General features: G+C 39.1%; 2 protein-coding genes across 2 annotated transcripts; both read right to left on the reverse strand.

The window, feature by feature from the left end:
- Positions 1–50: 50 nt before the first annotated feature.
- Positions 51–9,488, reverse strand: vsig10l (V-set and immunoglobulin domain containing 10 like). Its single transcript, XM_023276218.3, has 12 exons — positions 9,291–9,488; positions 8,704–9,033; positions 7,809–8,081; positions 7,429–7,695; positions 6,833–7,075; positions 6,401–6,676; positions 5,650–5,742; positions 5,019–5,234; positions 4,790–4,909; positions 4,649–4,689; positions 4,410–4,496; positions 51–4,319 (listed from the first exon to the last, which is right to left on the reverse strand). Exons 1-12 carry the CDS (start codon positions 9,352–9,354, stop codon positions 4,245–4,247), a joined length of 2,085 nt encoding a protein of 694 aa, XP_023131986.2. The 5' UTR covers positions 9,355–9,488; the 3' UTR covers positions 51–4,244.
- Positions 9,489–11,079: 1,591 nt separating this feature from the next.
- Positions 11,080–16,887, reverse strand: etfb (electron transfer flavoprotein subunit beta). Its single transcript, XM_023276210.3, has 7 exons — positions 16,729–16,887; positions 15,227–15,385; positions 14,312–14,470; positions 14,164–14,226; positions 13,334–13,492; positions 12,906–13,121; positions 11,080–11,896 (listed from the first exon to the last, which is right to left on the reverse strand). The coding sequence occupies exons 1-6, from the start codon at positions 16,780–16,782 to the stop codon at positions 12,951–12,953; spliced, it is 765 nt and encodes a 254-aa protein (XP_023131978.1). The 5' UTR covers positions 16,783–16,887; the 3' UTR covers positions 11,080–11,896; positions 12,906–12,950.
- Positions 16,888–17,204: the final 317 nt, after the last annotated feature.

Here is a 17,204-nt window from a genome sequence, read left to right on the forward strand (position 1 = left end):
GAGCGTTTTGGGGGTCAGTGTGAGAGGGGAGGGGGGTGATGGCGTTGGGGGAAGGGGGAGGGTTCTGGGACACGAGGCCGCTGCTCCGCAGTCCATGTCTGTTGTTCTATTAGGCGTTCTGGAACTGTGGATGTGCAAAGGCTTGCAGTACTGCTGTGGTCAATGGAACATGCTGAAGCGCACACTTTCTTTCAGTGTAACTGGGGTGTGGTCATGGGGACACACACACGCTTAGAACAGATACATGACCAAAGAGCTGCTAATAAAATGACACACTGCACGCAGATTGTGCTATATATGTTTCACTCTGAATATGTAATGACACGGTGGAAACGCTGCAAAAGGCTGACCACACGATATATAAATGTCTTTCAGAATATAACACCTAGAGTATTTAAACTACAAGAATTAACACAGCAACTTATTGAACATGCATCGCCAGACTTCCAGGCCACTTCATTAGCTACACCAGCAAACTCTAATGCAATCCAAAAACAGCTGCTCTGCTATAAATTCTACTGGTACAAAGGCAGTAATGATCGGCTTTGACGCCTGTTAATGCAATCAAGTTTATTACTGAAGTTTGCAGTGGTGTTAAACTGGACTGTAACCTAATATATGTCTCTGTTTTGCCCACCACAATATAATGTAGTTCCTAATAACATCACCTCTAACTACATTAAGTGGGATTTACACCTGCCTGACACCGTCAACTAAAACTGTATATTTACATTTTGCTAAATGCCAAATATATATGTGGCAGATCTTGCCATTGCTGGGAAATTTGTTTAATTGGGAGTGTAATTCACATGCCTTGTAGACTTTCTCTAAACAGTCACAGCTGCTCCAACATTTGCCACATTAATTGGTTGTTAAATTATATTCGATGCAGCTAATTACATCTCAGATGGTCCGTGTTAATATCCAGGGAACCTCAGGGACACTGGGGCAGTCCTGGAATCACCTTTCAAAAATTCAATTCTATTTATAGAGAGCAGATGCACAAAGTATGCCAACTCAGAGCACTTAGCTTATTTTCTTCCTTGTAGATTTTCTTAGTAACTGGATTAATTTGACAATCCAATAAACTTAAACTGACCTACATACAAATATTTCTAAATGGTATAAATTTGTCATATTTTGTACATTTTGTACAAACATTCGCAGATGTCACCCTCAGTGAACTCTTGATCTCTGCTTCCTCAATCGTGTAATCAGCATGTCATTTAGCTCTGTTGCATCACAGCACTGTATGGTTCTATGCTGTCTAGACTGTCGCCTCACGTAAAACTTGTCTCATCCATAATGAGCACTGATGTACAAACAACACGCTTCCAGACAGTAAGATTTTTTAAATGATAAAAAAAATCTATGACATGTTGCAGGTACTTTGTTTGAGTTTTGAATGTGCAGTGGAGACCGGATGTGACCTGATGACCTCGCTTATCTCTAAACATCACATGCTATTCAGGAAAAGCAGAAGCGACAGTGTGGTGCATAAATTACAAACACAAGTTCCCTTTAAATCCCTTTCAAGTAACGCCCTTAAATTATGAAATTCGCTACCTTTACTAACCTCTATCAGCAACCAATATGAAGGGATGGCAGTATCACAAATTAAAGTAGTCATACTTCATTGTTGACACCATATAATCTATGGTTTGCACACTCAGCTACAGTTTCCTGTAAATGTTTTTAAGGTTGACAGACATAGTAGAATTTTGGTACCTGCCAGGTCTACTTAAAAGAAAGTGATAGATTTTTATGTGGGTGCAAGTGTGTTTAACACGGATGATGGGTGATATCACCCAAACAGATCAGAGGCATATTCATAGTCAAACCTGCAGATGGCTGTGTGTCTTCAGGGAGACGGAGTGAAAGCAAACAAATTACATTTATTACAATCATTCTGTGTTTGAAAGGGAAAACATTCCTTAAGCCTTACAAAAAATCTCATGAAATTTTCCAGCAAGTAAGTCATACTTATGAACCTACCCAGCACATCTGAAGTGTGAAGTGTGAAGTGATGCGTTTCTCAATTGATCATAAATAAAAATAGAACCCTGCTGTACTGTAGTGCCTTAAAGTGATGCACACAAACGAAAGTAATTTTTTTAACAGTTTGCTGTTGTCTATAGGGTTCTTTCCAGTACAAAAACATACACCAATCAGTTTGTAAGTGGTGACAGGTTTCAGCTAAGAACTGAGGTGATGTGGCTAGATATATTTTACTTGTAGTGTAGAAAAGAAAAGAATATAAACAAAACTCAGTTTCAGGAAATGCAGGTGCAAAAACAGTGAATGCAGAACTGAAAATTTTTAAAACTATTAAAATCTGTATTTCTTCAACTACTGTAACTGCTGGAATCATTCATGTGCAGGCTTTGTCTTCAGCATACCTCCACAGCACCATCTATGGTACAGTTCTAAAATATCAGCTCACCACAACAGACATTGTGACAAGATTTGGAAGCAAACGCTGAGGTGTATTAATGATGACTGTGTTCCACTTTGGAGTGATCCTGCTTTTGTTCAGTCTACCTCCCTAACATGATTTGCTGGGACACTTAACGGAACGGAGCCTACAATAATTCTACCTGAACTGTCCTGACTGCAACAATGTCTATAGTCTGTGTCTGTAGCAGATTGAATCAGACAGCAAACATCAGTGTTGAGAGAAGTCCACAACTACTGTATGTTCCTCCTTTGAGTCACCACCTCCTCAGCGCTGTACATCTCAAAGTAAAAGAGAGGAGGAGTTGAAAGGCTGTAGCATCTAATTATAAAAGAACAGCACAAGGAAAAAGTAATGGATCATCACATGCTGATTGCATGTTGTAGCAAAAGAGCTTCCAAAAAATGTCACCGCTTTTTTTATCTCTAAAAAGGTGGACAAACCATTCATGACATCACCCACAGGTTTGCCGAGGAGCAGCATTGGAACTCGGTGTAGCAGGGCTACACAGAGAGACAAACAAGTATACTCTACACACCTACTAACTGTTTAGAATCACTAATTAACTTCAGGATGTTTTGGACACTGGGGAAAAGGACACGACTTATGGGGCGTGAAGGGGATATATTGTTTTGTTTTTTTGCACCAGTCTATCACAGGACTACACACAGAGATAAACAAACACACTCAACACACCTACAAACAATTTAGAATCACCAATTACCTAAGCATATTTTTGGACTGGTGGGAGGAAGCATGAGAACCCGGTGAAAACCCACATATGCACAGGGAGAACATGCAAACTCCACACAGAAAGATCCCAGGTCCAGATCGAGATGCGAACTAGAGATCTTCAAGCTGCGCGGCGACAGTGCTGAACATGTTTTTTTAATTTCCCACAATTATTATAGCAGCAAAGCCTGGAAGCTTTGGGTTCTACATGTCACAAATCTTTCCATGAATTGTCGCAGAAGTCCTTTTAGTTTCTCTTAAACAGCATGTGAACATCTGTCAGCCACTGAAGTATCAAAGATCAAACTAAGGGGTAGTCACAGCACGAGAAGGACAAAAAGTGAAATAAGCCTCAAATTACACACCTGAATTTGGCGACAGCATTCAGCAATGGCAGTAACCTCCTATGACAAGCACCTCACTGTCTGTCCAGAAACAGCTTGAGAAACATGACAGAGCTCAGGGTGTTCACCTCCAGTGCATCCATGAGGTGTAACGGAATCCACAGAGGACCCGCAGGACATCCCCAAAGGTCCAGTGTCCATGCCCCAATGGGTCAGGGCTGTATGAATGACATAAGGGGGGCCCACACAATATTAGGCAGGTGGTTTGAATGTTTTGTCTAATCAGTGTACATATATACAGACAATTAAATACAATGACTCCAGCCATTGTTGTCAGCAGCACATATCAAGAAAAGCACACAAAATATCACACAACAGACTCTTGGTAATGAAACTGTCAACTAGCAGGACAATACACTAACTTGAATTTTTAATAATTGTCACTTAATTGCAAAAAACAGGGATTTCAGAGTATTCATAAGCAAGAATTCCTAATTTTTCTCCATTCAAAAACTGTTGTTTTGAGTGATTTACTGTTATGTAAGAAATTGCAGGCTACTGATCTGCTTAAAAAAATTCAGAAAATGTTTACAAAGATCCTTATTTAAGTTAAAAAATATATATAAATACATACAATATATTTCAGTTATTTAAAAACATAGAAATAAATCATGCTTTACAAATGAATATATACATCAAAGTAAACGATAATCTTAGACAGTTGTGGCAACCCTGGTAGGCGGTGGAGGGACAAATGTGGGCAAAGCCACAGATCTTTCAGAAGGAGTCTGAAAGAAAACAAACACAAGACAGTTCATTTGTTGTGACTTGACAAAGGACTTCCACTCTGTATATTTCTTTGCTATTTTATATACTACCTGCTGGAATCTGTTGTAGTCAGGGGGAGCCTTCAGCCCTTCTGTCAGCCGGTTATGAGTAGTTATATCTAGCTGGGTCGTTTTTATCTGTGAGTCACAAGATATAAATCCATGGTATGTAAAGAATGGGATATATCTTACACTCTGTAGGCTCCTGTCACCTGTAATTAATAATTTATCTAAAGCTACAGAGATAAATTCCTGCACAATTACTATGTTGGCCAGTAACTGATTCAGACCTTCTCAGGGACTCTGGAGACGGGATATCTTGGCTGGTGGCCTACAAGACACAGGGAAAAAAAGATGAAAATTATTACCACAGAAGGCAAATAGCCAGCATGTTTGAAATGTGATTTTGTTTTGGTGTTGGCTTCATTTACTTTTGTTCTTGTTCCAATAGACACAGAGGCAGATGAGGCCGACCAGGAGAAGCAGGAAGAGAAAGCTGCAGGGGATTCCGGCTGCGATGCCAGCGATGGCAGAACCACTTAGCCCTTTGGCTAGTATCAACAGAACAGACTGTAACCAATAAATTTACTACTGCCGCACAAACACTGACCCTGTGATAAAAAAATATACGTTGCTTAAACATACACAAATATCTCATACCTGGACCAATTCTGTGGACCTCAGATGGCTCTCCTACAGTCTGATGAGCTTTGGGGATGACCCGAAACCGGTAGGTCAAGTCAGGATCGATGTTTGAAATTTCCACACTCCTATCAGAGCCTGGTATTTTCAGGATGGTGCGATATCCGTCTGAGCTGCCACCACTGTGAGTGGCTGTAGAATTTTGGCCTGGCCCTTTCATTTGGATGTCAAAGCCTTTGCAAAATCAAACAGAATTCTGTTTTGTTGCATCAGAGTAGTTCAATCACTAATCCAGATATTTTACTCACCAATGTCACATGCCTATTGGGAGAATATTGCTGTATTATTATGTACATAGAAACTAGCAGATGGGAGACATGGCAACAGCTGACATTTGCTTTTTCACAGTAGTTTTGTCTCTAAAATATTTTTTTCCCATAACACAGCCCTGCTCAGTTCGTGGCTTCAGACATTACATAATATTTACACCCGTATATTCTATCCTGAGTTTCTGTTTTCAACACTGTCAGCATTCTTCCTGAGGAGATCTGCTTAGATGTGCAAAATAAAAACAAGAGGGCTGGGTTTGTGTGTGTTTTTAAGAGACATTCTTGCAGTTTTGCTTTCCTGGAGTTAATTAGCACTTTACCTGTGACAACAGATGTACGTGGGACCTCCCAGGTCAACGTGACGGTGGTTCCATTTGGATTAAGGAACACGCTGAAATCTGAGATCGACGGTCCTGCAGAGAGAGAGGGATTGTGAGTGAAAGGGAGATCAAGAAAAGACAGGAGGGGGGCTGAGGGTGCACCAAGACTGGAGAGCTTTGTTTAAAGAGAAATAGCAATCTCAGGTATTACTTAGCTCTCTTTCTGAGGGCTCATTGTGTCTTTTGTTCCTAGTAATGCTAGTAGTACTTCAAATTGGTAGCTGAAAGCAATAGAAACCTGAAAGTATTGAAGGTGACACAAGTATTCACTGCACTGCATTGTATGGCTGTGATGGAAAAAATAACTACATATTTTACTTACTCCATACAAATTCTAAATACTCTCTTAAATACAGGTCTAGTATGTCACTCTCAATTGGAGCTGCAAATAATTAATTCATTTTACCATTTATTATTTACAGTACTGCTTCCCCATTTAATCATCAATTGTAAGTTTGAAATGTCAGGTGAAAAATGTCTTTATATGTCCAGTCCAAATCTCAAATATCTAGATTACAATCAAATAATACAAAAAGAAGCAGAGAATTGAAATTACTTTTAAAAACAATTATTTCCAAAATTCTCTAAAACGTAGCGGAGTAGAAAACACATAAAATTCACAAACTCTAGTACCTCAACAATGTATTTAGAGTCAGTTTTATATTTGCAGCCCGGAGCAGCAATGTTATACCTTGAAGCAGAATTTCCCTCCTTTGGCGGCCTAGTGGGTTGCGGCACATGCATGTGTAGTTTTGAAGAAGAGGATTGTTGACTTTGTAATCACGAATCTCAAGTTGTGTGGTGTCATTGCTGATCTGATGCGTTGTGCCATTGGTGACAGCTTCGCTGCCTCTGTACCATGACACCACAGCCTGAGGTGAGGCCTCACTGACACAGCGGATAGTTACTTCTATTTTGTCATCAGGGTCAACTGCTGTCACATTTGGAAGGAACTCCACTGGACTACCTGGAGTACATAAGGTTCTTGTTCAGGGTTGGCTATTAAAGTCAATAAAGCATATATAATATGGCTTACTGAATTCCTTGAATAATAGATTTTTTAACAATTGCTTAGATTATCATTTGAAAAAAAAAAAAAAAAAAAAAAAAAAAAAAAACTTACTTGCAGTAATATTGCACCTATTCTGTTCCAGTGGGTGGTACGCCATGCACTCGACAGTTTTCCCATTTAGGTTATCTGAGGCAGTGACATTCAGGCTGATGTGTCCTGCTCCAGTACTCATGTTGTTTAGTACTGGGAAAGACAGCTGGGCCTGTGGGGTTCCCCCCATCCATCCACAGTGATACTGCAGGTCAGTGTTATTCACAGACTTCACAGAACACATCGGGTTGCCCACTGGCCTGTCTGTCTCAAAACAAAATTTATCTTGCATCATTAATGTGAACCAGACAACCTAAGCAATAGTGTTCGGGAACATATATACATACATTTAGACAATTTGATTTATAAAATCTCAACTGTTCCAAGGTCCTTACAGGTGCAAAGAAGAACAACTTAAACAATACATGATAAATAGGGTATTTCAGGATATGTAAATCCAAAAGTGTTTTTTGTCATTGCTGTTGTGACTATACCATAATACTCAAAACAAATTAAGAATAATTTAGGCAAATTTCTACAATACAGAAATATGAAAAACAATAAATCCAGTGACAAGCATACACACACCAAAGACAAAACTATTGCTTTTCACATACCATAAACAGTTAAAGTCAAGTTCTTTTGACGTTTTTCGTTAGTCTCCTCGTTGAGCAGACTGCATGTATAAACACCTCCTTGACTGGCCTGTACATTTGTTAGATTTAGGACTCCTTTGTTGGAATTAGCAAGGATCTGAACACCAAACAGCCACTGAACAGTCGGCTGTGGGTATCCCTCAGCCTGGCAGGAGAGGCTCACAGAGTCTCCCACCACATAGAAAGGCTTAGCTGGCTGGGCCTCAAGTATGGGCTCATCTGGTCCATCTGTAACAGACCACAAAGTGCAGAGAGGAGAGACGTAAGTGGATACAAGCAGAGACTGATGTTTAACAAAGGCAGTCACGGTAAAGAATTTCTATTAAATGTGTTATTCTTACATCGCACAGTGACATTCTTAAGAGCAGTTGTGCTGCTAAAGGGGTTTGTGAGGTGCACCGAGTACTGTCCCGTGTCGCTTCGGTTTGGGCCGAGGATCACAAGGCTCCTTTGCTCAACCACGTAATGAGAGTTGGTGTTTATCTCTCTGCCATTGAAGAACCACATCTGTTGCTCAACCACTCCTTGCATCATGCTATAGTGCAAGGTGAACCGGTCTGTTCCCTCTTTGGCAAAGTCTGGTTGTGTGCTCAGAGTCAGGTTCTGGAAGTTTTCTGTAAACAGAAACATGAAGGCATACCACAACAGGTTGATGTAGTCATCAAGTCTACTACACCCATTTTAATTTCAAGCTCACCACTGTAATGTCTTATTAAGATGGCAAGTCTCGGCTCAATGTAAAACATCAAATGTTAAACTTTCTAGAGTGATTTCTGCAGTGCATTTTTGGATTCCTCGACCACATTCAATAGAAAAGAGACCACCATGTGTTAGTAGTCCTGGAGCTGGGTTGGATTCCAAATATTGGTCTATAGCAAAACCCAGCAAGGGAGATTGTATCTGGTTCCTCTGGGAAGCAGTTACTCTTTAAAACCCTATACTCTCAAAATATATTTGATACACTTTTAAATATTAGAAAGGGACACGAAACAAAGATTAAGGTAAACCACAAAATATACTGCAGAATATGTGATCTGGCTCTTGAGCTACAGAATATTTTGAGGAAATCCCGTAGCTTTTCTAAACACATGCAGTGGCTCTGGAAGCCTTTTCTCCAAATTCATGCAACTGTTAAAGTAATCAAAGGTATCAGTGAATCAAAATTGTAAAAAAAAGTTTTAGGAACCCCACAAAAACAGCACCTCATCTCCACATTGCACTCTGTCAGGTACTCACCAAATATTTTCAGAGTGAAGGTAGTCGAGGCTTTTCCCAGTCCAGACTTTGTCATTTCAACAGTGTAGTTACTTGTATAGCCAAGTGGCACATTTACAAAGCTTAGGGATCCACTTTTCTCAATTTTGAGCACATCCTTGTGGTTTTCAGCTATGTCTGGATCTACACTGGAGTCTATAATCCATATGCCAACAGGAAGATCTCCCATAAACCAGACAACTGCTGCTTCGGAGGCACCACTCAAGGACACAGACAGAGTCACATTGTTTCCAGCTATTTCATTCACCACAGTAGGACCAGCAGGAGTAACCACCAGTTGACTGTAGGCACCTGTCAGGACAGAACCAGGTTCTTAGTTTAAAGAGAAAATATTCATGAATTCTCTAAATGGAGCCAAATAGGGACAACTTAGCCTAGTTTGGCTATTGTATTAAAAATAATGACAAATAAATACAATTACTGTGGTTGAAACTTAAATAGTACAAACAGGAACAGTGTTAGCCATTAACACAAACATCCCTTTTTGCTACAGCAGCGCAAATAAGCCTCAAGTTTTCAAAATAAAGGGAATTAGGTTTTATTCTCACCTTGAAGAGACAGGCTAAAGAAAATAGCCAGACAAACTCTCTCCAGTTTCTCCTGCAACGTCATTTTAGCAACTGGCTAATTTGAAAGTTTGAATTCCAGCAGAAAACCAGAACCGGAGAAATGTCCTTGGAGTCTCGGAGGGTCTCGTGTCTCCTTTTGTGAGCTCGAGCTGCTGCTGTCAGAGGGGCGCGTGAGCGGCTCACCTGTGCCGAGTCAAAGCCTTGATTGTTAACGTGAGGCCACGCCCCTCATCTAATTACACTAAACAGTAGATACTTTATTTCTGATATTATAGGAGGAAAAAGTGATGTCGTTTGGTGTTTCCTTTTAAATATACAACATAAGTGATTTCTTTTTTTCTTTTTTTTTAATTTAGGAAATGATGCATCTTGGCCTTTGTGCTGTCCTTTCTTTCTGGCACCCTCATCAAAACAGTCAACAAACAACTATATAAGACAGCGAATGCAGCTTCCTGGTTATTACTCAAGTTTACACATATAACATTTGAAATGAAAGTGAACCCTCTAGTACTGAATTCTAATTTTCTTGGGGAAAAAATGCCTGTTTGCTATGAGTTACATGTAGACCGATATAACAGTGACTTCCAGAAAAGAAACAGTAAATTATGTATTATCACGAAATGGTTCAATCCTCTTTTTGAAACAAAGTTTGATTCCAATTGCAGCAGCTTTAATATTGTGATATATTTCTCAATTTCCTCACAATGCCATTTTTATCATTAATGAAAGCATCTGGAAATAGTAACAAAACAAACAAAAAAAAAAAACTGTTAAAAATTAATACAAATACTTGTGAAACAAAGTAGGCCAAAATTACATTGCACAACAAACAGCTGCATTTTGAATATGATATTGGATGATCTCAACATTTTGGCCCTCTGTTCTCCTGAAGCTTACTGTGTTGTTTGGAAATGTTTTAGAAAGGTCATTTTGACTTTTGTTTATATTTTGTCCATCCCTTTCATATCAGACAAAGATTAAATATCACTACAACTACCACGATACAGTTCAATAGCAGGGCAAACCACATCTTCGAAAACCATAATAAAAGTTCTGTCAACATCACTGTACATCAGATTCAGTTTATTATAACCTTTATGAAAGCAGGGTGGACTTCAGAGCTGTTGTATTAAACTGCAACCATTTGTACATTTAGTCAAGTGCTGTACATAAGTACAACACTGAGGGACTTGTACTTCGAGTATTTCCACTTTGTTGCTTTATACTTTATACTACTCCTCGACATTTAAAAGGGTACAGCTAGCTTTAGTTACTTTACAGTTTACAAGATTATTACTTACAATAATTCTTTGCGGTTAGTTGATTGCCAGAAAATTGATTAGGAATTAGTTTAAGATTAAAATTGTCATTTTTAATTTACAATATCCAAATTTAATGGTCCCAACATTACAAAAACAAGGTTTTGCTGTTTCCTTTTGACAACTTTAATAACCAAGAGGTTTTGTTTGTCGAACATTTGTCACCATTTCCTGAAATTTTCAAGCAACTGGTTATGTAACAATTAGGAGAATGATAGAAAATGAGCATTGCTGCAGCCTGATATCAAACAGTGAAAACTAGTTCCACCTTTACCAACAATAACAAAAGAGGCCATTTTTCTTTCTATACCTGAAATGTCTACGTTTTCATGATTATACCTACAAACTTTTAAAACTTTCAGTGCAGAGGGTTTACTCATAAGGAGTGTTATTAGTACCTTCATTTTTTGATTTAGTAATGGGAAACAGGAGTTAAAAACAAAAAAGAATACAATTTTTTAAATTTACTTTTATTTATATAGCACCAATTCAAAACATACGTCATCTCAAGGCGCATCACACTGTAAGGTGAAGACATTACAATATTGTATTATGGAGAGAAACCCAACAAATTCAGCGATTCTCTTTGAGCAAGCACTTCAAAAAGAAATGCTAGAAGAACAGTCACAACTGTAGATATGAAAAAGACTGGCTGTTTTATTGTCATGGTAAGGTTCTGTACAATCCACAGAGAATTGAGGCGCTCAAGGTAAAAGTCAGATTTCAGATCATTTTCCTTTGCACATACTGAGAGACACTGTCTTTTAAGTCCTGAAACCCAGTTAGAATTTCCTTAGCTTTACAGATTACCAGTAGTTGTGATGCTAATTTTGGACGTAATCATCTCTACATGTTTGGGTCCATATTTACATATATCATTTACAAGAACTGCACCTTTAAACATGTGTGACTACAGACATACAAAATTAAACAGTGTTGAGGAGCTATGGGCAAAATGCAGCATTATGGTAGACCTAATATACATTTTAATATTAACAGCAGCATGGGTTTAAATCATTGCACAAAGACTGCTCTTCCAAGGCCACGTTAGGATCCTATGATACAAATGATCCACCCATGCAAGTTAAAATGTACATTAAAGACAGGGTGATTCTTGGAGGGTTGTCTGACTGCAGGACAGTGTATCTCAGTGCTTCTCTGCATATCATCAGGAACCACAGTGTCAAACAGAGGGATGAGAACAATACATAAGCGAGTCCCCTGGGTGTGCTTATGTAATGCGATCTTGTGATTCGTTAGAGAATCCTGCGAGGAGAGAAGAGAATGTAGATATGTAATTCAAAACGAGTTGCAATTAGCATCTTTAATTGGTTTTACTTCCATCACCATAAGTCACATAATACACTTTGTTAAATAAATTAATTAGATTTTTTTAAACAAATGAGTAGATGGTGATATAAAAAGGATATTAATGTTGTAAGTACACAATTCTATCATTCATCACATAAGGTAACTTTGCTGCGTACTTCAAAGTCACAATCAAGGCCCAGAAATAAGTGGAAGGAGAGTAATTAATTTTTGGTATGCAGTATTCTCAAATAAATTATTCAGTTATGATCCACTGCCACTTATCCAAGAAAATGTTATAGTAAAACTTAGTCTATTAACTCACTTGAAAATGTATAAGTGTTATAATTACTTGATGTTCTGATGTAAAAACGACTTCTTCTCCCACCAAACTTTTTAAGATAATAGGAGTTATAAGTTTCTGCTACAGATTCGACAAAAAAAAAAAACTTAATTTAACACCACCTGCTGCAATCAGAGCTATACAATTCTATGAAAATGACTGCGCAACTGTTCTAATAATTGGAGCACCCAGTGTCTTTGGTGTTAAAATGCAAACCCTGTACTACAGCATTAATATTTGTGAGTTGGACTAAAAATCTTTCTTTTTTCTCCTGTTATCCCACTATTTAATAAAAGGCAAATTGTGGTGTGTCGGGCACACCTGATTTGAGGATTGTAGAAAGTTAAAGATTGAATATTTTTGGACAAAACAGGACATGTGAAGACATCACTTTTAGAAGTTCCAAACTTTGTTACAGTATTGCTTGATTAAATAAAGAAACAAAGATGAACAGATTGCTAAAGACTACAATTATTTGCTGTAGTATATTAGTATATCTGTGCAAATCATTGCATAATGTTTTCAGGATCCTTTCTTTAAAAGTGTATTGATCTATTTAGTTTGTTAGACTGCTTCAGGTTAATTTTGGTCAGACTCCATGCTGATAAATACACCAATACCTACCCTTCTGCTAGTATCTGTGCTCCCCTGCTTGTGTTCCTGAAGTCTCTATATCCTCCCTGTCTCCTTAAGTTTGCCCACCAGGTCTTCCACTGTCTCCACCTTCACTCCCGCCTGCCTCTGCGGGGGTTCCTCCACTTTCAACACCTCCAACCGTGATGTGAGGTCCACCCCTAAGTCTGCAGGCTTCACATTGGCAATCTTCTTCTTCTTGGCTTTCTGCAAGGTAGGAATCACAGGGGAAGGGCAATATATACAGTCTTCAGAACTTTACATAACTGCTGAAATGATTTTTATGAGTTGAGACGCTATTAGGTAGCAAAGAATCTAAATTTATGTAGAGGTCTAATTTGGTTAAAGAAATCACTAACATGAACTTCGGGCCTTTTTCTTGCCTCTTGTATTTCCAAGCACAATTCACTGCTACCTACCATGATATTAGGCAGGGTGGCATATCTGGGGGTGTTGAGTCGAAGGTCTGCGGTCAACACTGCCGGTGTGCTGATCTTAATAGTCTCCAGGCCACCATCAATTTCTCTCACCACCTTCACCTTGTCTCCGTCTAGTGACACCTCTGACGCAAAGGTACCCTGCAAGATGGAAAAAAAAAAAGCAGCACAAAGCATAAAATCATACACTTTAATAATCAGAAATACTGTTTTAACAATTCCAACCTGCTTCAAACCTGTACATTGTACAGAGCAGACAAAAAATGAGGCAGTAAATGTACCCCATCTGCTGGTAGGCAAGTGTAATTACAATTTCAACTGTGAATACTCCTAGAACAGACTATTAACTATAAAATGTAACAGTAGTAATAATGTTTGATGGAGCAAGTATCTCTTTATCTCAATGTGCAAACAGTTGTGAATAAACTGACTAGATTGTTGGATTTACATCATAACATGTGCCATAAACTGCTCAACCTGACATTAAGATATGCTACCAAAGTGCTCCATCTATTGGTTATCCAGCAGAAGTTCACTTCATCTCTTCATGCAGCCTTTGACCTGCTGTGCTGATCTGTGCAGGGTCGGTGTAGCTCCTACTGACTCAAACCAGTCTCCACTAACCTTGATAAGGCAGTGCTGACAGCAAATACCAGCACTGGCTCACCACACTTGTGAAGAACAGGAAAAAATAATAACTGAGATATTCTAACTGACATTTAGAAGTCAGATCATGTTTAGGTCAAACCCGATGTTCCCATTTGGTAGACAGGTTGAGTGAGTCTTGTTTAGAATAACTGGATTTAACTCACCTGAGGCCAGTCCAGTAAAGCCGCTGTCATCTGGCCAGTCTGATTGCAGTCGTCATCGATGGCCTATGAACGCAACCCGAGTCATTAAATGAACAGAACGTGTGAGCGTAAGTGAACATATTAAGTGAAATTAATCCTTTTCTTTAACCTGTTTGCCAAGGATGATGAGTTGAGCATCTTCCTTCTTGGCCAAAGCAGCCATGATCTTGGAGACCTGCAGGGGCCCGAGGGTTTCATAGTCTTTTCCAGCCACTTCCACGTGAATGCCACGGTCAGCCCCCATGGCAAGGGCAGTACGGATGGTCTCCTAAGTGAGGAGGAAATATGGGTCAAAAAACTTGTTCTAGGTTAGAGGATGTTTAAAAAATTTGACAAGGTTACCCAACCCAATGTGGTAGGCCCTTAAAATTGTCGTCACATTCACCTCATGATATTACTATTACTTTTTAATGTAACTATCCATAACGATTCCTTTCAATTTTTGAAATAATTCTCAAGTTTGCCCACTTTGAGAGTCTGAAAATCTGGTTATGAGTTATTCTCCAACAGTTCTTGTACTCTTTATGTACACAGAATTCTGTTCATATAAATAAAAAGCCTTGTATCAGTAAATATGGTAGTGAATTTGGTGATATGTCAATATGCATGGTGAAAAAAAAGACTACTTCTGTGAAATAATTTTTTGTAATTTCACATGCAATGCTGCCCAATAGTACATTAAATAAGTAGTGTATTTAATCCAACTAAACTGCCTCATTATGCAACGTATGAGTGATTTTGAATTATACCATTCAACTATTTAATATCTCCAATTTTTTACATAACACTTTTATTCAGTAATTGCAACACTATATCCCCTCTCTACCATTCCCTCAACCCCCTCATCCCAACTGGTCAAGTCCATTAACAAAGCTGAAGCACAGCCAACAACAACAAACTCTAAAAGCTTGAAGCTACTACAAACAACTCCTTTAAAAGAAGGTTACCTGCCAAAATATCCTGTATTTTTCCAGGACATTGATTAACAACACAGGGGTGTACAGTCTGGTCCCATCTCACCCACCTGTGACTGCTGTGGCCCACAACTGACAGCCACAACCTCCTTAATGAGCTTCTTCTCCTTCAGCTTGACCGCCTCCTCCACAGCGATCTCACAGAAGGGGTTCATTGAGTGCTTAACGCCATCCGTCACCACACCACTGTTATCTGGCTTCACACGAATCTGTGGAGAAACAAGGCATCAGGACAGAGTCACTACAGGGGTGCAATATTACAGTAATTGTCTGACACATGACACACTGATGTGCTGCTATTACAACCCATGACTTTCCACAAGATTGTGGAAGCTGGCCATGGAGATTTGACTTCATTCAGTCACAAGAGTAATATTGAGGTCCAATGCTGGTATTTAGCGGTAAGACCTGGTTTACAGCTCATGTTTCTATTCACACCAGAAGCACTTAATGACGTTGGGGTCAGTGCTCAGTGTCGACAGTCAAGCTCTTCAATATGAAACTTGAAAAACATTTCTTTCTAACTGGATTTGCCCATGAAGGCATGGCTATGCTGGAACAGGAAAAGGTGCTCCCCAAGCTGTTGCCTCACACAAAAGCAGATCCATGTCTGCTTATTAGCATTGTATGCTGTGGCTTTAAGATTTCCCTGAAGTACAGGCCATCAGAACACAGTTTTATGAGGACAAGGGGATCCAAATTCATCTAGCCACGGAGTGTAGCTTCACATACATGAAACACTCAGATTTCAAATATGCATTCTTGTAATAATGCTGTCAGATCAGTATATACAACACAAAACTAACAATATAAAAAAAATCATTGCAACAAGCAACCTACCATCACAAATTGCATAGTGATTTTAGAAGACTCAATCTGACATATCAAGCAAATATGAATGTGTGCCAAATCAGAGAGAATTTCCAAAGAAAAAAAGCCTACTTTTCCAGACTCAATATATTTGTTGTCTGATAATACTGGTACAGAAGTAGCAGTGGTATCAGCACTATCAGTGGCACTGACACTGTGCAGATCCTGTTGAGGGCAGCTGAAGCAGGAGTGTTACATGAAACACGTATTGATTATGGGGCTCTGCTTCACCTCCAGGAGAACACTAAAAGGTAAAACAATAATCCGATTACAGTACCTATTTGAATGCATCACACATAACTGTTTTTCATACTACTTTATAATGGGAAAATGCTCCTAACCTGATGCCAGGAAGGACATGATAGATGCCCAGCCAGACATGTTACACAACTTGAAAACATCTGTCACACAGGTAACTAGCAAGACTTCAGACATAGCTGTGTTGCTACCAATAATATTAAATATTTCATCTTGTAAGGAGATTATATGAATTTATCCGCACACCGTCGGGTTATCTGTCAAATATTTGAACTGTTAGTTGAGTGGTGCCACAGTGTGCCACTGCCAGCTGGCGTTAGCCGGCTAATGTTAGCTTGTAGAGCACAGAAAGTCAAGTGAGTGAACGCATGGAAAACTATTTTAAAACGTAAATAAGCAATTCTTAGGAGCAAAACAACATTACCTTTACAGCGTAGTCAATGACCCGCTTAACTCCGACCAGAACACGACCAGACATTGTAGAGGAAACGTTTAAACTGACAGACAGCTAACGTAACACTGTCACCGCAGAGAACCTTCAGCCAAGGAGGAGAAGTCGGAATTATTTGAGGGTGAATCCAGGAGAGGAACTAAGGTGACCGCCTCCCGTTCCAGCCAATGACAAGCGGATATTAATGAATGCTCTGCGAAGTGATTGGCTAAGACACGCTTGAGGCCGTTGTTAAATTCAACAAAGTCAGGCATTGCCGCGGTTTCGGTGAGTGAATCATAGTTAAAAATTTAGGAGTAAATCCTTCACAGTGCAACCGTACGTTGCAATATAATTAATTATCTTATCGTTCAAACTACTTTCAATGTACAAATAATGCATACGCAGTCTAGGAAATAACGACAAATCACCTGTGAATAACGCGGTGTTCCTCGTATCTTTGTCGTAAA

Source organism: Amphiprion ocellaris, chromosome 9 (genome assembly GCF_022539595.1).
Source record: "Amphiprion ocellaris isolate individual 3 ecotype Okinawa chromosome 9, ASM2253959v1, whole genome shotgun sequence".
In the NCBI taxonomy this organism is placed as follows: domain Eukaryota; kingdom Metazoa; phylum Chordata; class Actinopteri; family Pomacentridae; genus Amphiprion; species Amphiprion ocellaris.

What these genes read in the sequence shown, in the direction of transcription:
- etfb (XM_023276210.3), bottom strand. Translation starts at nt 16,782, where the DNA reads ATGTCTGGTCGTGTTCTGGTCGGAGTTAAGCGGGTCATTGACTACGCT. An exon ending in TCATTGACTACGCTGTAAAG is followed by an intron (nt 15,386 to 16,728) that starts GTAATGTTGTTT and finishes GTTTCTCCACAG; the next exon opens with ATTCGTGTGAAGCCAGATAA. An exon ending in GTGGGCCACAGCAGTCACAG is followed by an intron (nt 14,471 to 15,226) that starts GTGGGTGAGATG and finishes CTCCTCACTTAG; the next exon opens with GAGACCATCCGTACTGCCCT.
- vsig10l (XM_023276218.3), bottom strand. Translation starts at nt 9,354, where the DNA reads ATGACGTTGCAGGAGAAACTGGAGAGAGTTTGTCTGGCTATTTTCTTT. An exon ending in GGTCCACAGAATTGGTCCAG is followed by an intron (nt 4,910 to 5,018) that starts GTATGAGATATT and finishes TGTTGATACTAG; the next exon opens with CCAAAGGGCTAAGTGGTTCT. An exon ending in TCTCCAGAGTCCCTGAGAAG is followed by an intron (nt 4,497 to 4,648) that starts GTCTGAATCAGT and finishes TGTGACTCACAG; the next exon opens with ATAAAAACGACCCAGCTAGA.